Below are 18,940 nucleotides of genomic sequence, written 5' to 3' on the forward strand. Positions count from 1 at the left end.
TCAATGTCAATGCAACACGACTCCCTTACGATAAATTGGACACATTTATGTACCATCCAAAACATTGTGCTGTTCCATGGTGTGTACTGCACACAGAATATGTTAAATAGAGTGTGGTCTTCTTTTATTAAAAAACAGTGTATACAAACTTAACCAATAAAGAAAATTCTTGAGCACAGGTCAGTTCCATTATGTACAAACTTACTTCCTTCTGCATTTGGGCGAGCTGAGGTACTTCTCCATTTTTGCCATCATTTTCATTTTATATCCTCGATACTTGTCATTCTTAACACTACTCAAGAGTTGCCTATAAACAACAAAACAGTAATGTCACACTCCACGTTATACCTTGATAACCTGGATCATTGATTCTGTAGCATAAGTGTCTGAGGGTATGACACCTAAAACTAAAGGTCTCAATGAACTATTGTTAGTCCACACTTCGTAATTTATTTAGTAATTTTTTTCAAGCACTTCTCTAACAAGTTTCATCTTTCTCAAGGCAAAGTTGTGTTACCTATTAAACGGCTGTAAGAACATTACCTGTTCAAAGCCATGTCTCCTGAACCCCAGACCACATGACAAGCACTCGGTAATCCGTCTCTGCCAGCTCTCCCAATTTCCTGGTAGTACGCCTCCATTTCTTTGGGGGCTCCGTAGTGGATGACTTTCCGGATGTCTGCCTTGTTTATCCCCATTCCGAAAGCAATTGTAGCCACAACACACTGAAGAAAAAAATACAGGGTTCACAAATGTGACACATAGATCCTAGAAAACTATGAATAGTATACAGCAGGAAACCTTAACTGCTGAACTGAATGCTAAATGGCTATCTTACGGATACACTCAATTTCAGTATCAATTTCAAAAGTGTGCCAAGTGCTTGTTTTATATGGCACATTTTGTTCCAAGCAGGTCATGTTTTAACAGATTCCACACACACAGTAGGGCCAAGTAAAACATTACAGCACAATCGATAACTTTGTACCTTATGTGGTGTAGTAGAAAATGGCACATGGCAGAGTATTAGCTACTTGCATAATGAATAAGTACAAGTTACTTGTACTTTCCCAAGACCTGTTGTTTTTTCTACCATATTGTTTTGCTAAAGCTTATTACTATAAAAAGAATTGTCTAGTTGTCTAGCAAAAAGGAGAAGTAACCGCAAACTGCCAGACGCTGCAGTTTTAGTGGACTGTAGCTGAGAGTGTTTTCAGAACTTAAGAAATAAAGCCCTGTGTATTTGGAACTTGCAGTCTCTCTTCCTTTTATTAGAATTTCCACGACAGTGGTCTCTACCTGAATCTCATCTCTCATAAACTTGTGATGAGTTTCTCTTCTTGGTTTGATACCCATGCCAGCATGGTAGGTGGCACAGTTTATCCCAAGCTTTGACAGTTCAGCAGAGACCTGTTCAGTCACCTTTCTTGAAGGGCAGTAAACAATAGCGGGGCCTTCAAACTCATAATCAAATCTAAGAAAAAAAATATATCCTTATTAACGCTTACAACTTGAAGTTCTAAATCAGGTCCACTGTAACCTATATCAACAGTTTGGTACATGACTCCTAACAGCATGATATACTTTCTACATTAAGAAAAGCAGCTTCATTCTATTGCGATATATGATAACTCTTTGTTGGCAGAGCATGTGACTGGTGTGGTTTGAACAATGTAAAGATGTTACAGCTATAGCACTGAAAGCACTATAAAACCACGTACTGTATTAATGTCCTCCAGCATGCCCAATACACAGTGATATTAATGTTGGCCAGTGCTTTACACAGCACTGAAATGTAAACTTACGATTTATTTTTAATAAGAAACTGCTTAAGATCTTGTGTGATGTTTCCACACTTGCGCCGGACATCCAGGAACAGGTTGGGTCGATCGAAGCTGGTGCACGTAATCTGTGGGTTATCCAAGTGCAAGCTATTCACTATGTCCTGTCGGATCGAAGGGCTTGCTGTAGCAGTTAATGCTACTATAGGGACCTGGTCAATAAACAAACAGGTTTTATTCAAATTAAACTAAAACTATATATAAATTACATTATAGTACTGTAGTTAGCATGTGTCAATTATCACACTGTAAACACCAAGGACTATAACCTTCCAGCAATACACTAATAAAAATAGAGAATGTTGTAAAGACGATTATGAGCCAGCAATGGATTGAAACTTGTGAGTTTGTGCACTGGTGATGCAATAACAGAGCCTGAGCTACAGTGAACTCCAAAAGTATTTGGACAGCGACACTTTTTTTTGTTGTTTTGTCTCCAGCACTTTGGATTTGAAATGATACAATGACTGTGGGGTTAAAGTGCAGACTGTCAGCTTTAATTTGAAGGTATTTTTATCCATATCAGATTAACTGTTTAGAAATTACAGCACATTTGTACATAGTCCCCCCCATTTTAGGGTACCAAAAGTACTTGGACAGATTAACATTATGTACAATAAAGTAGTCATGTTTAGTACTTGGTCTTATATCCTTTGCATGCAATGATTGCCTGAAGTCTGCGACCCATAGACATCACAGGACGCTGGATATCTTCCCTGGTGATGCTCTGCCAGGCCTGTCCTGCAGCCATCTTCAGTTCCTGCATATTTCGGGGACTTTTTGCCTTCAGTCTTGTCTTCAGCATGTGAAATGCATGCTCAATTGGATACAGATCGGGTGATTGACTTGGCTAGTCAAGAATTTTCCACTTTTTGGCCATGAAAAACTCCTTGGTTGCTATGGCAGTGTGTTTGGAGTCATTATCCTGCTGCATGATGAAGTGCTGTCCAATGAGTTTGGAGGCATTTGGTTGTATCTGAGCAGACAAGATGTTTCTGTACACTTCAGAATTCATCCTGCTGCTGCCGTCAGCAGTCACATCATCAATGAAGACAAGTGAGCCAGTTCCAGCATGCAGCCATACATGCCCAAGCCATAACATTACCTCCACCATGTTTCACAGATGAGGGGGTATACTTTGGATCAAGGGCAGTTCCTTTTTTTCTCCACACTATTCTCTTTCCATCTCTCCGGTACAGGTTAATCTTCGTCTCATCTGTCCATAAGACTTTGTTCCAGAACTCTACAGGCTCTTTTAGGTACTTTTTAGCAAAACGTAACCTGGCCGTTCTGTTCTTGAAGCTTACTAGTGTTTTGCATCTTGTGGTGTTCCCTCTGACGTTCTGCTGGTGTACTCTTCTGCATATGGTAGTCTTTGACACATCTGTGCCTACCTCCTGGAGAGTGTTCCTGATCTGTTGGACTGTTTTTAGGTGGTTTTTCTTTACCACTGAAAGTATTCTTCAGTCATCCAATATAGTGGTCTTCCTTGGTCTACCAGGTTGTTTGCCATTGCTGAGCTCACCAGTGCTTTCTTTATTCTTAATGATGTAACAAATAGTTGATTTTGGCACGCCTAATGTTTTGGCTATGTTTCTGATCGATTTATTCTGATTTTTCTGCCTCATGATGGTCAACTTTACTAGCAACAGACTCCAAAAGCAAATGCAAAGCCTAGAATCAAGACTGGATATTGACAGCTCTCTTGTGCATGCACTAACGATGCAAACAAACACAGCTGCCTAATAAGAAACAGCTGTGAAGCCAATTGTCCAAATACTTTTGGTACCCTAAAATGGGGGGACTATGTATAAAACATGCTGTAATTTCTAAACGGTTCATCCGATATGGATGAACATACCCTCAAATTAAAGCTGACAGTCTGCACTTTAACACCATAGTCATTGTACCATTTCAAATCCACAATGCTGGAATACAGTTAAAACAACAAAAAATGTGTTGCTGTTCAAATACTTTTGGAGTTCAGTTAATCCTGAATGCCTCTGGACAATACTCCACTAGAAGTGTGTTCCCACAGGCAAATTATCATGGACAGAATAGATACTATGGATCTTGTAGATCCTAACCCAATTATATGATCTGGTTTTAAAGTTTTATCTAGGATTTCTTATCCTGGAATTAAATATAATGCTGAAAAAAAACACACATTAATGCTAGCCATAGTTTTCACTAAAATAAATAATAATAAATCAAGCCTGTTTAAAATTAAGAATATTTAGAAAAGCAGTTGAAATGACCTCATCTATGGTACTTACGTTAGGAAGTGCTCTCTTTAATGATCCCAGATTTCTGTACGCTCCCCGGAAGTCATGTCCCCATTCAGAGATGCAATGAGCCTCATCTACTGCTATCAAGGTGATGCCTTAGAACAAACATGCACACCACACTTCAAAAACCCTAACCCACTGAAACAAAACCTCCATACAGAGAAGAGCAAACAGAAATCAGCACAACTCAGCGCCAGAACCAAGGGTTGTTATATTGTCTCACTCACTGTAGTCCGTCTAAAAAACTCTCAATTAGTTCAATCTTTTCCACGCTGTTATTATCTAGAAGGTATTGGATGTTGTTTTGTATCAGTCATTATAAAAAAGTAACTATTGAAAAGATTAATTAAATAACCAACTTCAAACTTTAGTTGATAGAAACAGGTCGGCCTTATATACAGTTTATATAGTACAATAAGTGACAAGGTCATCTACATAAAAATAGAAAGACAAGCAGTGCAAAAAATTGCCAATATTGCTCTTCAAATGAAAAGATATACCCAGCATTCCCCTTCCAACAATCACTGCACAATACAGTTCAGCAGCTAGTTGGATACATGTAAGAAAACAATAAGTAGTAAGACTTTAGAACCAGACCTGCCTTTCCCCTCCTACGACTCTTATTATGCAAACACAGAATAAACAGGTACACAAATGTGAATTCCCATCCAGTAATCCTTCAAGATACCTACCGATACCTACAGATTGCTACCTACCGATATCCTTATCCAGCTGCTGGAGTAAAGAGGTACCTCCTGAACAGAACTCAGGGGTCATGTACACCACTCGAAAACGACCCCTAAAACAAACGCAATGCAGTCAATCACAGTTTCCAACAATTACATATGCAAATGTAAAAAAAATACATTCAAAGAACAAGCTCAGCTGATTACCACGATCATAGCGTTTGCCCCCTACTACTTACTTTCTTAAATCGGTAAAAACATTTTCAGTTTGTGCTGATCCGAGGAAGCAAGCTGGAATGTTAGACATTCTGAAACAAAAACATTTTACGCACAATTTATTATGGGATAGGAAAGGTTTTTTTTTTGTTTGTTTGTTTTTTTTTTTTTTTTTTTTTTATGCAATTCAGCTTCTCTATAGCTGACAATTTAGTTTATTCTCTTGTATCAGAACATTTTAAAATAGATTTTTTTTTTTAATTACTTTCCTATTCTGTAGTTCTACAAAGCTTCTACAAGGTGAAGCCCTCAGTTCAAGAAACGTGCTACACCACTTGAGGACAGTAAGCCCAACATAATCCAAATGAAAAAAACAATTCATGTCAAATGTGAAGATTACTATATTAATTTATAAAAGTACAGAATCCCGTCTGGAGGTTATTTCACGCATCACTGAAGATAACAGATAGACAGTACACATCAAGACACAGGATGAGCCATTAAAATATTATCGTCATTTTTATATAGGTTTTTAAATTGCCCTACGTCAGGGCTCCCAAATTGGGAACTTGGGACCTACAGAAAATTCCTCCCAAATGACTGACAGCTGACATAGCAGGGTTGCCCTGGCCATGGGATCAGTTCACTTACAACAGCTGCTCAAAATGACAGCTACAAAGGACAAGAAAACACACTCACTGAAGCTGCAACACTTGGTCCTCCATCAGAGAGATCAGAGGAGAGATGACGATCCCAATTCCACCAGTGTAAACAGGCAGGAACTGAAAACACAAGCTCTTCCCATAACCTGCACAGAGAGAAAAAATACTAAAAAGCAACGCAGCAGGCCACATTCAACTGTGCTGTGGATGAGATGCAAAAATGCGTTAGCAACTTGCTATGATTCTAGTAGCTTGCAAAGTGAATTGTTAAGGCCATAATAAAAAATAACTGTTTACTGTAACAAGTTACTTTCACCCATACCAAAAAATTATATTTATTCTGTACTATTTTTTGTTAATAATATATTAATATATTTATAATATATATTATTATATATATATATCTATATATATATATATCTATATATATCAATGAGGGTCACGTCAAATGTTATGTATTTGGGTTTACATTTCGTGTATCAAATTGAGACGTCTGACGTATATCTAGATCAGTCTTATCATTCTGACAATTTGATCCTCATCGTGTAGCCCATATATACTGCCACTGGCACCGAACAAGCCACAGGGGTATTATGACATAACAAACTCCATAGGGAGTGCTGCTGAAGCCCATCTCACATGGTTAATTATCTTTGAGCGTAAACATCACTTAGTGACATGGTGAATGAGCAGAGACCTCCAGTATAGTTTTACAAGATGCTCATAGCAAATTAAATCGAGGGGCTAATTACCACTGTGTTCCCATGTCATGTTCCACTGGCTGAAGCATGTCAAAGCATGCACAGTCATACCCCATGCCAAGCGAGGAGATACCAGCCCTGTATATATATTTCAATTCAGTGCACTCGGGGGGTGGGGGACCTTTATACCAATGCAAGTAATACATTGAACTGAAAAACTGTCCATAGATAATATTTTACATTCAGTTTGAGGCATAGGGCCATGTTACTGATTTATACTGAACAGCAGGCCTGTTTGTGGTACATGCTGTCAGTAGCATGTATAAGTGGGGATTCAAGGATGGGAAAACATCAGTATAGTTTTGTAACATGGTATACTCCATTTTCTCCCCATGAAGCATTAAAGTGAATGTGCCTTTGTCAATTAACTAGGAAATATAACTCACCAGTTGCCATGACAACTACGTTATCTCTCCTCTCCTGCAGAACGGAGTACACTACTTTCCACTGTACCCTAGGAGAAAACAAACATGTGTGATGTAATACACAGGGTTATAATGCTTAGACAACAGTATCATACATGATGTATATCATGGTATCATTCTAAAATAATCAAAATAAAGGGTTTTCCTTTCACTACCCAACCCATTTTAAATGGTCCTCCATTTCTACCATTTCTGGGATCCTGAAATATGCAGACTTCTCTTCAATATTGATGGTTTGTCTAATATGTTCCAGATGGGGGTTACACCGTGTAACAATTTATTTTTATTTTTTGTTCCTGGGTAGTAAGTGTTATTTCCTAATTGCTTATGCCTCAAAAGTATAGAAAATGGCTATTATTCCCCACAAACTTTGCTTTTGTGACCAGGACAGTGATATTTCAAAATATCACTATTTCCAATGGGAAAAGGGGGAAATGTGTCTTTTCGTTCACATAAAGTCAGAAAAAAACATATGAATCCAAATTAACATGTATTTATACTAAAGTAATACAAAAATGACTACAAAAGATTTAGAAGCAAGTAGTTTTTCGAGATTTATGATTATACTGTATATAAAGTTGTTTTTTTCTGACTTTATGTGAACGAAAAGACACACATTTTCCCCATTTTCCCATTGGAAATAGTGATATTTTGAAATATCACTGTCCTGGTCACAGAAGCAAAGTTTGTGGGGAATAATAGCCATTTTCTATACTTTTGAGGCATAAGCAATTAGGAAATAACACTTACTACCCAGGAACCAAAATTGTGTTACATAGTAATGAAGAAGTGGACAGGGCCTTAGGAACTGAACCAGTTTGAACAGCAAGTCAAAGGTTGATAATTAGGCACTTACGGTTTAAAATTGGAATGACCAAAATACATCTTAAGGCATTTTATCTGTTCTGAGTTAGGTTCTGGAATGGAAGAATCTAGAAAAGAAAAAGCACATAGACTGAATCGACTGTTATCAATAATACCAGAAACATAAATTTCCAATTTTTTTTAAATATCTTAGACTAAACAGAACATTTAAAAACATGGTTTGTCCACCACCCTCCCCCCACCATACCATTTCATTTAAAAACACAACCAGCAATCTAAAGCAAAAATATATGAATATGACCATTTAACATTAACCCAGCATTTTCAGTTTGGAGGGACACAAATACTGTATATCAAACTAACTGATGCAAAAGTGGAATTACCCCACTCATCATCCTCTTCCTCAATTCCTTCATCCTCCTCTTCCTCCACTGGTGTCACAGTCTGCATACTGGACTTGTTGCCAGGGTCACTAGTCTCACCTCTCTGCAAGTTCTCTATACCATCTAGGTACTGGAAAAAGACGCAACAGAACCATTTACAGAAAGGCCTCTAACGTATTCCTGCTAGAGGTGGTTTCAGAAATGACCATGAGGGATGTGTCACTAATTTCTGTCCCCCTCTGAAATTGGTGGAATCTCTATACAAAATCACATTTACAAACTCACAGCTGCCACGTTTGCAGAGGGGCAGAAATTACAGTGGCACAATCTATGTGGTTCTAAAACCACCTGACTTCAGAAATTCAGCTTAGGAGTATTTTAAGAAGCAGATACAATCATTGAAAAATGACACTAGTTACTATGTCTGAGGAGTAACGACCCAAGAAGAAACAGCAACAGAGAACTAAACAAATAATGAAATTAAACATTCAGGAAATACATTTGGTATCAAGTAACCCATAAATAAAAGGGATGGAAATAAGAATCCTATTGCACAGCAGTTTCACCCATTCCAGGTTTTAATATGTGTTTGATTAGCCCCAGCTCAGGAGCTTCTTATTAAACTCCTAGTAAAACCAGGAATGGATCAAACTGTTATGCAGTGGGTGTCTTATTTCCATCCCTGAATAATATGTATCTGTGAGCCGTAGCCCTAATTCATATCACAGTTCACACTCTTCCATATGGCCTTCCATATGAGTCTGATGACCTGGCTTTCTCAGCAAAGAAGTTCCTATGAAAATAACAGTCTTGTCAGGGTGCTCGAAAAAAAAAAATTTAAAAACAACAAGTATAAAAAAACCTTCAGCATTTCACTTTCCAGCTCTTCATCACTTTCCACAACATAGGACAGATCAGCTCCTTCATCCACTACACTTCTATTCTGAAAAAACAAAACAATTAGTAATTGTAATGAGGAACCTTTCACATCACTGTCAATATTACACTTAGACCTATAACTCTATAACACTGTATACTGCTTTACTGATAATAAACACGTTTTTAATTAATCAGCTATATTTGTGACCAGCCTTTATTAAGCACATTGTGATTTTAACTGAAAAGAGGAAAAGTGCCTCATTGTGATGTCACCGTTTCAAATTCACATTGCAGTTGAAGTAAATTCCGAAAAGTGCTTTAGGGATGTTTTTTTTATGATCAGATGAGAAAAAAAGAACAGTAGAAAGTGCATTTGGTACAACTTCTCTCATGAACAGGGTTTCTTTGTGATATGTAGTGGCATACAGCTGGCCAAACGCCCACTATGATCCTCAGCAGTCTAAAATTAGTCAGTCCAGACTAACAGATGTCCCTAGAAGTCAGACCTTGGTTGAATAGGCATAATATAAGCAATCACATACATGGTCTCCATAACCCAGTGTATTTATACTAACTCATAATCAAAGACCTTCATTTTTACCTTGTATAGATCTTTATTGAAAACTTTCCTATAAGTCGGTTTTTTACCTATGTTACATTTATGTATAGAATGAATGTGTTTCAGTGTAATATGCCTGTTTCATATACTGCAGTTTTTTGGGGTTTTTTTTAGTTTGTTTTATCAACTTTACATTGTCATTCCATGGATTTTTAAAACTAATTAATTAACCCTCTATAATGTACCCAACTCAAAAAGGTACCTCCTCAATGGAAGACAATACTTCCATACCTTGTGTGCTAGCAGAGCACTGTCCTCCAAATCCTCTTCCTGGGCTTGTTTCTCTAACATCTGAAGTTCACATTCAGTGATGTCCAGTGACATCATGCATTCTCTCTCTACATTTTGTTTAGGCATAGGGTGAGAATCACCAAGCTTCTGCTCGGATGTAGAAGATTCAGCACCATCAGCAGCATTGTTGAAGAGGTCCAATCCTGAATTGTTGAAGTCTTGGCCTCCAGATATCCTCGGTTTTATGTAATCCATCTGGACAGAGCAGGGGCTGTGTTCTTCAGCTGCGGTTTCCATCAGCAGTTCAGGATCAAGTTCATCTTCCACTCGAGCCTCAGTTTTGGAGGTGCTCCCCAGCAGCAAGCTTCTCAAAGCACCTAGGCTCAAGGACACGTCGTCTAACAGACCTGAAGCTCTGTAACAATCGACAAAGAGTTTCAAAGAACGACTGGTCCAGCCAGTTTAACAACAGAATCTATACGCATAAAGAAGTCTGCATTCTACAGAAACACAAAAACAACTTCCTTAGACTCAAATAGTTAAACAGCAAACCCCACTCAATTTGGGGGATATGTGACACATATATATCTCAACACAAATTAGTATTAATTTTAATTATACATGATACATCAGGTGCTATTCACTATATGCGCTTCAGGTGTTGAACATGTGCCTACATCGGAAAATGCTACAGTGCTTTACAATTATAATATAGAGTTAGTTATTAAATGTATTTTACCCTCTGCTGTAACTGACTGTATCTGGAACCTGACTTAATAAATCCTGGATTTCACTGGACACACGTTTAAGTTTTTCTTTTATATCCAGCTGCAAAACTGTCTCTCCTGTAAAGAGGGTAAACAGTAAAATTAAAAAACCTTTTTACAAACTGCTCCTTTACCTTTAATATTAGGGTGATCAGAGTTCCAAAACTCAAAACCAGGACAAAGATTAAAAATGCTTATTTGAATATAGCTGTTGTGCTTTTATCACTATTACCGTTTTCACATTAAAGTAATAAAAAACACAACAACCACTGCATCTTCCCTTTCCAATTCGTGGCCTAGATGTTCTAACTTTATTTCTATAAATTTGCATACTTTTAATTTAGTAGATGTAACCTAGAAGAAAAATATTCTGGAATATAATTGCTGATTGTTGGCATAACTAACGCAAGGGGTTATACCTGAAACTTAACAGGGCCTTTTTAAACACTATAAAAACATAACTTTTTTTTTTTTTTTTTTTTTACCTGAAACAACCCTAGACCATCAAAATAAAAATAATAAAACATCATTAAGAAACTGCTAATTGTTGCAATATCCTCTTCTCTTGGTACACCCTACTCCTGGCACCTGCAATTCCCTCCTAGTTGAAGTTGACCCCCACCCCCTTGTAGCTTGAACTTTGCTCATGGTCAGAAAAGGGGAGATATCAAAAATGTGAAAAAGCTAAGAAAATGAAACTCACCCAATTGAGTAGCCTTACTTTGAAGCTTCTGATAGATTAGAAGTCCAGCCTTAAAAATAAACACATAGAAGACCATTAAATCATATGGCACAGCTCAGATTTACCACTGATGCAACTAACAGACAACTAACAGTATTTAAACTGCATATTCCAATTTGAGTCGCACTTAATCTGAACAATATGAATTACAGCGGTAGCTTTTGAAAAGTATGATTAGCTGGTGCTTTGTGTTTATTATTTGTGTTACTTTTGAGACACTTACATAGGCATCAGTGGCTGCGTACTTTATCTGGTCCTCAGTGAGTGTAAAGTCAGCCCAGTTGCTACAGCGCACCGACTTCTCCTTTAGCAGTTGCTTCTTCAACAACTGTTTCACCAGACCATCAAGACTCCACTTCTCTATGCATTTAAGCTGTAAATAATAATAATAATAATAAATAATAATAATAATAATAATAATAATAATCATTTTAAAAAAGCATTCATCTCAGAGGAACACACTCACAAGTACCTAATTGTCGTTTCGCTGTAGGCCTTCTTATGCCCCCGCAATACGACACTTCATTAACCTGTGTTTAAGAATGCCCTCAGCAAGTCACAATTGGACAAGTGGTTTTCCAGACATAATTGCGACAATGTTTTAATGCTAATTAGTTAAACACTGACATAATGAAATGTAAAACGCTGACTTACCTTCTCATTAGCGATATGACTGAGCTCCACAAAGCCACTCAGTTTAATGTCAAAGTCACTCATAAGCTTCCACCTGTCTCCCTCTATTCCAACTCCCACCTTCTTGATTGTTTCATCCTCTAGTAAACGTCTCAGACCAGATGGAAAACCTGAAACGTTACAACACTGAACACTTGTTTCCTAAACTGATTCAGGAATATCACCAACTTCTTAAATGCGTACCCTCTCATTTAGATTTCGCCGTGACATTATTGTTTGTAAGGTGCAAAACAACAACTTAAAAATGTTAACATTTAAGTGTATTATTATTAGGCTTCCAAGCCCATGGCTGGGAAGCCTGTTGTTGTTGTTAAGATTATTATTATTATTTATTATTATTATTATTTTATTTTTTTCTTTCTTTCCGCCAACAAAACATTAAAAGTTGCATAAAATGAAAACGCTGCATGAAAACACTTGAAATGTCAGTTGTTGTAGACACCAATGGGAACTAATGTCCACAGCTGAATGAACGCGATTGGTCACATGGTTTGGCAACTAGATTTTACGACAAATTTTGGACAATTTACAAACATCTTGTCGGAAACCACTTATCGCAGAGTTATTATGAAACTTGGTATACATGGTTAGGGATTGTCCAAGATGCACGGTGCTTGAAATGAAGCTGATTGGTTCAGTGGTATGGCGGCCATGTTGGATAACATAATTAACACACAAACGTCTTCTCCAAAATCGCTAATCTGATCCAAGTATGGTTTTCTTTAAAGTTTTCCCAAATTAAGTTGCTACAGTAAAAAAACATGGCTGCCGTGGGCCAATTAATTTCAGCATTGCTCTAGTTGCACATACTGCGCATAAAATGAACACTATTGAACAAAAACTCTTGAAATGTCACAGAGTAGTGGAGGCCTATGGGAATTAATGTATGCTCTATTAAAAAATACCTTGATATTGGCCTTGATCTTTGACCTCTCCTTAAGGTCAAATGTAAAACTGGCTTATACCTCATTACAGACAGACTGTAGATAAAGTCATGGTTACTATGGAACACAGGTAAGAACCCATATGGACGCTATTCACAAATTACCTTGATTGTGACCTTTGACCTCTCCTTAAGGTTAAATGTGTTGTTACTATTAATGTCAAGTTTGTAAAAAAATTTAAATTAAAAAGGCCTATGGAAAGTGATGTCTACAACTGACTCAATGGCAACCAACCAAAATGCTTACATTTCACAATAACTCCTTGGAAGTCATAAAGTTGCTTGCAATTTCTAGTTGTTATTATTATTATTATTATTAATCTCCAGTGCTTGGTCACAGACTACTGTTGTTTAATCCTTTACAAAATAAACCAGACACGAGATGAAGAATACTGATACACCTAAATTTCAATTGCTAACCTGAGACTACATTTTACTCCTTTTAATACCTTATAAAAGTGTTTTTAAAAGGCAGTTAACTGTGTTGGGACTCAACAGCACATCATATTGAAGATGAAGAGCAATTATAAACAGATCACTCACGATTTTAAAAATTAGCTACAACAATTTTGGCTTCTTCAGACAGCATTGGTGGAATGAAGCTTATAGTAGGTAGACAACATTCTTTTTAGATATAAAAACAACTGCTGTGATGGATTGATTTAAGTAAAAAAAAAAAAATCAATAAATCATCTTTATCTTGTCACAGCTTGTTGCCAAGAGTCTCATTCATACAACACAGGGAAGGGAATACAACTCCTATTGGATACCAGTTTCACCCATTCCAGGTTTTACCACAAGCTTGATTAGCCAAAGGGTACAGGTATATAGTAGCAAGCTCAGATGTGTCTTACTAAACTCCTAGTAAAACCAGAAATGGATCAAACTTCCATGCAATGGGAGTCTCATTTCCATCTCTGCAATAACACCAACCTGACATGGAAGACAGGTGGAAGAGGTAACACTTCTTTTCTGACGGGCACAACTGGAGGAGGGCCACCTTTCCTGCTTTTCCATTGGTGAACGGCGGCCATTCTATATCAAACCCTACTGCAGAACCTGCTGCAAGAGTATCCCTAAATAAAAATGAATAAATGAATACAAACAACACGCTAAATGTTTTTACATTAAAATGACCATTTTACATAGCTACATTATTATCACATATAAATACCAACATGAATATTTACTATTAAAAGTATTCCTTATTGTACATGGTGTGGCCATGTGTCCACGCATTCAAGGTTGCATGATGTGATCTATCTCTGCTTTTCCAATTACTCGTGTGTTTTGCGTTAAATCGTCCTCTTTACTAGTATCAAAAATCTATTAAAATCAAATACACATTTACTATCCTGTGTGTGTCTTATCTAGGAAAATGTGACTCCTTATACGAGGCAAGACTTACTAGAATTGTTTTGTTGGCTTAATGTACGAACTTTACGTGTTTCCTTTTAACAAAACAAGTCCATTAATATGACAATTTGCTCTTTCTAGACATCACACAACGTATCCCATCAGGAACATGTAATGCGATACATATCGTGACCTGTAATATTATATCCCTACATTCTACCTCAATAATCAAGGCAGTCTTAACTGTAACTTGCCTCAAATCCTCTGACAGAAAAGAACAGTCACCAGATTCATAGCTATAAACAACAGAGCCTGGGAACTCCAGATATGGAAGGTTATCTTCCAGAACATTCTTCTTGTGGGGTCTTGGGGGAGTCTGTTAAATTGGGTACATAAAAATGTTCAAGGCATGAAATTGAAAAAATATAATAAAAAGTTGAGATATCAGCTTGGTACTTCATTGGATTGCCAGAGATGATTGGCTCATACCTCTGTGATACTCTTGGAATGTCAAAATTACCAAGAGTGAAGGGAACGTTAAACTTAATCTAGAACTACCTGTTTGACTGCACCACGTGATTGATTGACCGACTATCTGTCATATTACCTTGGTTTGCTTTGCAACTGCCTCATAAGCTTCTGAAGACATCCATTCTGGCAGTTTTCTATCAGACATTTTTTCTTTCTTTATTTTTAAGGCTTGTTACGCTCTAAAAAAAGATAGACAACATCGGGGAGACACTCAATGGCAATGTATTGGATTTACAGCATAACAATTACGGAATGCTGGTAATAATTTTTTTCATCACCTAAAACACTGAATAAATAAAGGCAAAAGACACGAAAGTTATTAGAAAATATTTAATTTTAATGAGAATAAATCACCAATATAATTAAGTTTGTAATACAAAGTTATGTTACCACCCACAGCTATGCTTAATCTACTGCAAACGATAACTTCAACTGGGCCCACTTCATGTGTTTACAGAATATCATGATACGATTTATCTGGCATATCACCACTAGGTTTACATCAGTTGCTTGTTTCGAAAACAAAACGTTGATGTTTTGTAGGGGTAGTAATAAATAACTATAGTAGTAACCGTTCCTACTGCATCCGTGCAGCAGATGCATAACCACACGCACAAACATGCTTCTGCAAAATCTCAATGATTTTAAATGTACAGTATCTAATCTAATAAAACATACCTACCTCAAGACAGGATGTAAACACTGTTCAAACATACTTAAAAAGGGAGAACAGAATTCAGCTGGCAAAAACCGTGAGAAAAGAAAATAAATAATTTGCTCGCAGTTGCTGCTAATCTCTCTGTGGTTTCTTTATTAAATTGTTCCTGCCTTAACATCAACTCCCGCCATTATGAGTAGAAATGTTGTTGATTTTAGTCAAACCCCTTCCGTGTATGGTCGCATTCATAAAACGTCACTGTATCCCTTTTGCCTGACAGATTACTGGGATATTATAAAATATTGCAGGAAATAGGTGTAGAGAGTCTAAAAAAATGAAAGAAATAAAAAAAAAAAACCGCTATGCTCCTTCAGGTATAGAAATCACTGTATTATTTTTTTCTAATTCTCTCTTGTTTAACAGTCGCGTCTGAGAAGCAGCGCCCTCTCAAGACCTCCAGCATTGGATACTTTTTCTCTTCCTGTTTTGCCGGGTTACCAAGCGGGCGGAGTGACAGTGACAGGGGAAAGGCAAAGGATAAAGGGAAAGGAAAGGGTGGCAGTCATTCGTGAAAGCAAACGATTTCCCTGCTCGCTGGCAGTATAAGGAAAGACAACATATGACAAAGGCCTATTAAAAAAAGGCACTTGTCTTAAACGTTTTTATTTTTTTTTAGCTTGTTAATACATAAGTAATGGGGAGGCTAGCGGTGGTGCTGCTAAACTGTGGAAAAAATTGAATAATCATGGCTGATAGTAGCACCAGAGGGATGGAGAGAGGGAGAGGGAGGACTACGCCAGACTCTGGCTTGAGAACCTTTTACCCTCAGCACTATTACCCAGCGCAAGGCATAGAGATACAGGAACTCGCGTCCAAGCGGGTCGATATCCAAAAGAAGAGGTTTTATCTGGACGTGAAGCAAAGCGCCAGGGGGCGTTTTCTGAAAATAGCAGAGGTCTGGATAGGCAGAGGAAGACAAGACAATATCAGAAAGAGCAAACTGACGCTCTCCATGTCCATGGCTCCTGACTTGAGATACTGCCTGGGAGATTTCATCGAGTATTATGCCCGCATTGGGCTAAGAGGTGCCCAGGGGCAGAGGCAGGATGAGCATGGCAACAGCCAGAGTCACCATCACCAGGACGCAAGGAGAAGGCAGCAACCTCTCCACACAGCTTCCTCCCTCACTGGTTCCCCCACTGTTTCCGAAGAGCACTCTCACAGTGTCCTAAAGAGTGACTTGATTGAGAGAGACAACAGGAAGTACTACCTGGACTTGAAGGAGAATCAGCGTGGCAGGTTCCTCCGGATCAGGCAGACGGTGAGCAGAGGACATGGGACTATGGGATACTACGGACAGGGCATAGACCAGACCATCGTCCTGCCAGCACAAGGACTGATCGAATTTAGGGATGCCCTGTCCCAGCTGATAGAGGACTATGGGGAGGAAGACACAGATAACCGCAGCCGAGGAAGAAACCACGAAGAGGTGCCAGATCTTCCAGAGGGGGTCTCGTTCAGGGTGGACAACAAGAGGTTTTATTTTGACTTGGGCTCCAACAGGTATGGCATTTTCTTAAAGATAAGTGAGGTGAGGCAGCCCTACCGGAACACAATCACTGTCCCCTTGAAGGCCTGGTCCAGGTTCGGAGATAACTTCACCAGGTACGAAGATGAGATGAGAAGGATCTTCAACTGCCAGAAGGAGAAGAGGTCAGATCCCCGAGGAGACAGTGGGGAAGAACAGGATGATTGACCATTGCGTACAATGTGGTAATGGGTAACCTATCAACAAAAACAACAACCCAAATGAGCTTACATACAAAAACAAAAAGCTAATTTTGACAATAACATAGTTTATATATCTTGTTTTCTAGTACTGTACCTCTAAAATACTGTACTGTATGACTCTCGTCAACTAGCACTTTGAAATGAGTTAACTGTTGGCCCTCAGTTTTTTCATGAATTTCTTGCACCATCATCAAGTGTGAAACAACAACAAAAAGCTAATTTTGCAGGAAGCAGGAAATAAATGACTATTGAACAACTGGTTTTAGCACAAATAATAATAATAATAATAATAATAATAATAATAATAATAATAATAATAAGAATAATAATACGTCCACTATCTTATTGTGGTATTTACAGTAAGGTTTCTGATACTTTTAAAGGAGTTTGTTTGGTGTTGGTTGCCTGGCAGAACACAACAGTGGAAAAAATACAGGGTGATACATTACAAAAGTATCCTCTATATGCTAAAGACGTCAACACCATCCCCTCCCATCATTCAAGTTAACCAGAACTTTGAAACAGTTTTACTGCAGTTTGAACTGCCGCATAAGGATAATTGGTCAAGAAATGTTTGGAGACACATGAGAGATGGAAAGTAGGATAACTTATTGAATTGGCAAAACAAAAAAAGGGTTACAAGCTACAGTTGCAGGCCCTGGGGAAGGTCCAAAATCATTCTATCCATCTCAGACTGAATATCGGATATCTATTCGGGCATTTAACTAATTGCATTCCACAAATATGAATAAAAATGCATTTCTTTGCAGCAATAGCAGCATGATGTCCTTCAGGGTTGGGTTCTAAATGTTTGGCTTTCGGTTCTTCTGTAATCAGTTATGAAGGGTGATTTCTGCTGGTGTTGTTTTAGGTCATTGTTTACTACAGAGTGATACCTGCAAGATGATTGTGCTTTACTGTAGATCCAGGGAGCATTCTCTAATGTTTTAATCTAAAAGGTGAGTAACACTGCTATACTGATTTCAAGTTCACAGTGCGGGATTGAAAAACACAGCCACTCATTTATAACATAAAGCCTTTGTTATAACAAGATATAAAATGCTGTACAAAAACAGGGCAGTTTTTTCATTGGAGAGTGACTCGGTTAACCACCACCTTTATATATATTGAAAATGTATAATGGATGTGCTTAATAGCTCTCAGATCTTTACATTACACCTATATATATATATATATATATATATATATATATATATATATATATATATATATATATATATATATATATATTATGTATATAATATTATTGGATGTACACAAAAAATTTTGTAATCATTTAAACATATGTACATCCCCAAAATATATAATATATATCTCAAAATTATAACCTGTATTAGTGACATATCACCACGTCATAATTATCGGGGTCCTCTTAGGGTAAATGATTTCCCTCACATGATTTTAAGCAAGCTGTTTAGTTTTTCTTTATGCCAAGAGCTATATGATATGGGATTCTGATTTTCACAAAAGCTACTGGTAAAACACCATCAATATTTGATAATGTGTCTCTTATGCCTGATTCTCAATTTGCCATCAATGCATCCCTGCGTGGGAAGAAGTAGTGCTCGGTGTCATTACTATCCAGCCTAGTTAAATATTGTTGTGAACTATTAAACTTACCA

General features: G+C 37.6%; 2 protein-coding genes across 6 annotated transcripts in view; one reads left to right on the forward strand and one right to left on the reverse strand.

Moving 5' to 3' along the window:
• wrn (WRN RecQ like helicase) overlaps positions 1-15,906 on the reverse strand; it is a 36,754-nt gene extending 20,848 nt beyond the window's left edge. For 2 of the 5 annotated variants that reach the window (XR_005947587.1, XM_041230229.1), the window contains exons 1-21: positions 15,531-15,906; positions 14,925-15,027; positions 14,572-14,693; positions 13,895-14,037; positions 11,980-12,128; positions 11,549-11,698; positions 11,287-11,335; positions 10,556-10,661; positions 9,817-10,231; positions 8,950-9,030; positions 8,088-8,217; positions 7,736-7,811; positions 6,841-6,908; positions 5,731-5,839; positions 5,055-5,123; positions 4,846-4,928; positions 4,118-4,224; positions 1,806-1,993; positions 1,300-1,474; positions 544-725; positions 206-307 (exon numbers count right to left, since the gene is read on the reverse strand). Coding sequence is in view for 4 of the 5 variants with exons in the window: in XM_041230229.1 (XP_041086163.1) it covers positions 206-307; positions 544-725; positions 1,300-1,474; positions 1,806-1,993; positions 4,118-4,224; positions 4,846-4,928; positions 5,055-5,123; positions 5,731-5,839; positions 6,841-6,908; positions 7,736-7,811; positions 8,088-8,217; positions 8,950-9,030; positions 9,817-10,231; positions 10,556-10,661; positions 11,287-11,335; positions 11,549-11,698; positions 11,980-12,128; positions 13,895-14,037; positions 14,572-14,693; positions 14,925-14,993 (2,573 nt within the window). In the remaining variant the exon portion in view is untranslated. Of the gene's footprint in view, positions 1-205; positions 308-543; positions 726-1,299; positions 1,475-1,805; positions 1,994-4,117; positions 4,225-4,845; positions 4,929-5,054; positions 5,124-5,730; positions 5,840-6,840; positions 6,909-7,735; positions 7,812-8,087; positions 8,218-8,949; positions 9,031-9,816; positions 10,232-10,555; positions 10,662-11,286; positions 11,336-11,548; positions 11,699-11,979; positions 12,129-13,894; positions 14,038-14,571; positions 14,694-14,924; positions 15,028-15,530 lie in introns of those variants that run through there. The other 3 variants (XM_041230221.1, XM_041230211.1, XM_041230240.1) reach the window with 2 other exon arrangements.
• A 76-nt stretch (positions 15,907-15,982) lies between these two features.
• On the forward strand, positions 15,983-18,462 carry LOC121301116 (purine-rich element-binding protein gamma-like). Its single transcript, XM_041230241.1, has one exon. The coding sequence runs from the start codon at positions 16,252-16,254 to the stop codon at positions 17,260-17,262; it is 1,011 nt and encodes a 336-aa protein (XP_041086175.1). The 5' UTR covers positions 15,983-16,251; the 3' UTR covers positions 17,263-18,462.
• The last annotated feature ends 478 nt before the right edge of the window (positions 18,463-18,940 follow it).

Source organism: Polyodon spathula, chromosome 2 (genome assembly GCF_017654505.1).
Source record: "Polyodon spathula isolate WHYD16114869_AA chromosome 2, ASM1765450v1, whole genome shotgun sequence".
NCBI lineage: Eukaryota > Metazoa > Chordata > Actinopteri > Acipenseriformes > Polyodontidae > Polyodon > Polyodon spathula.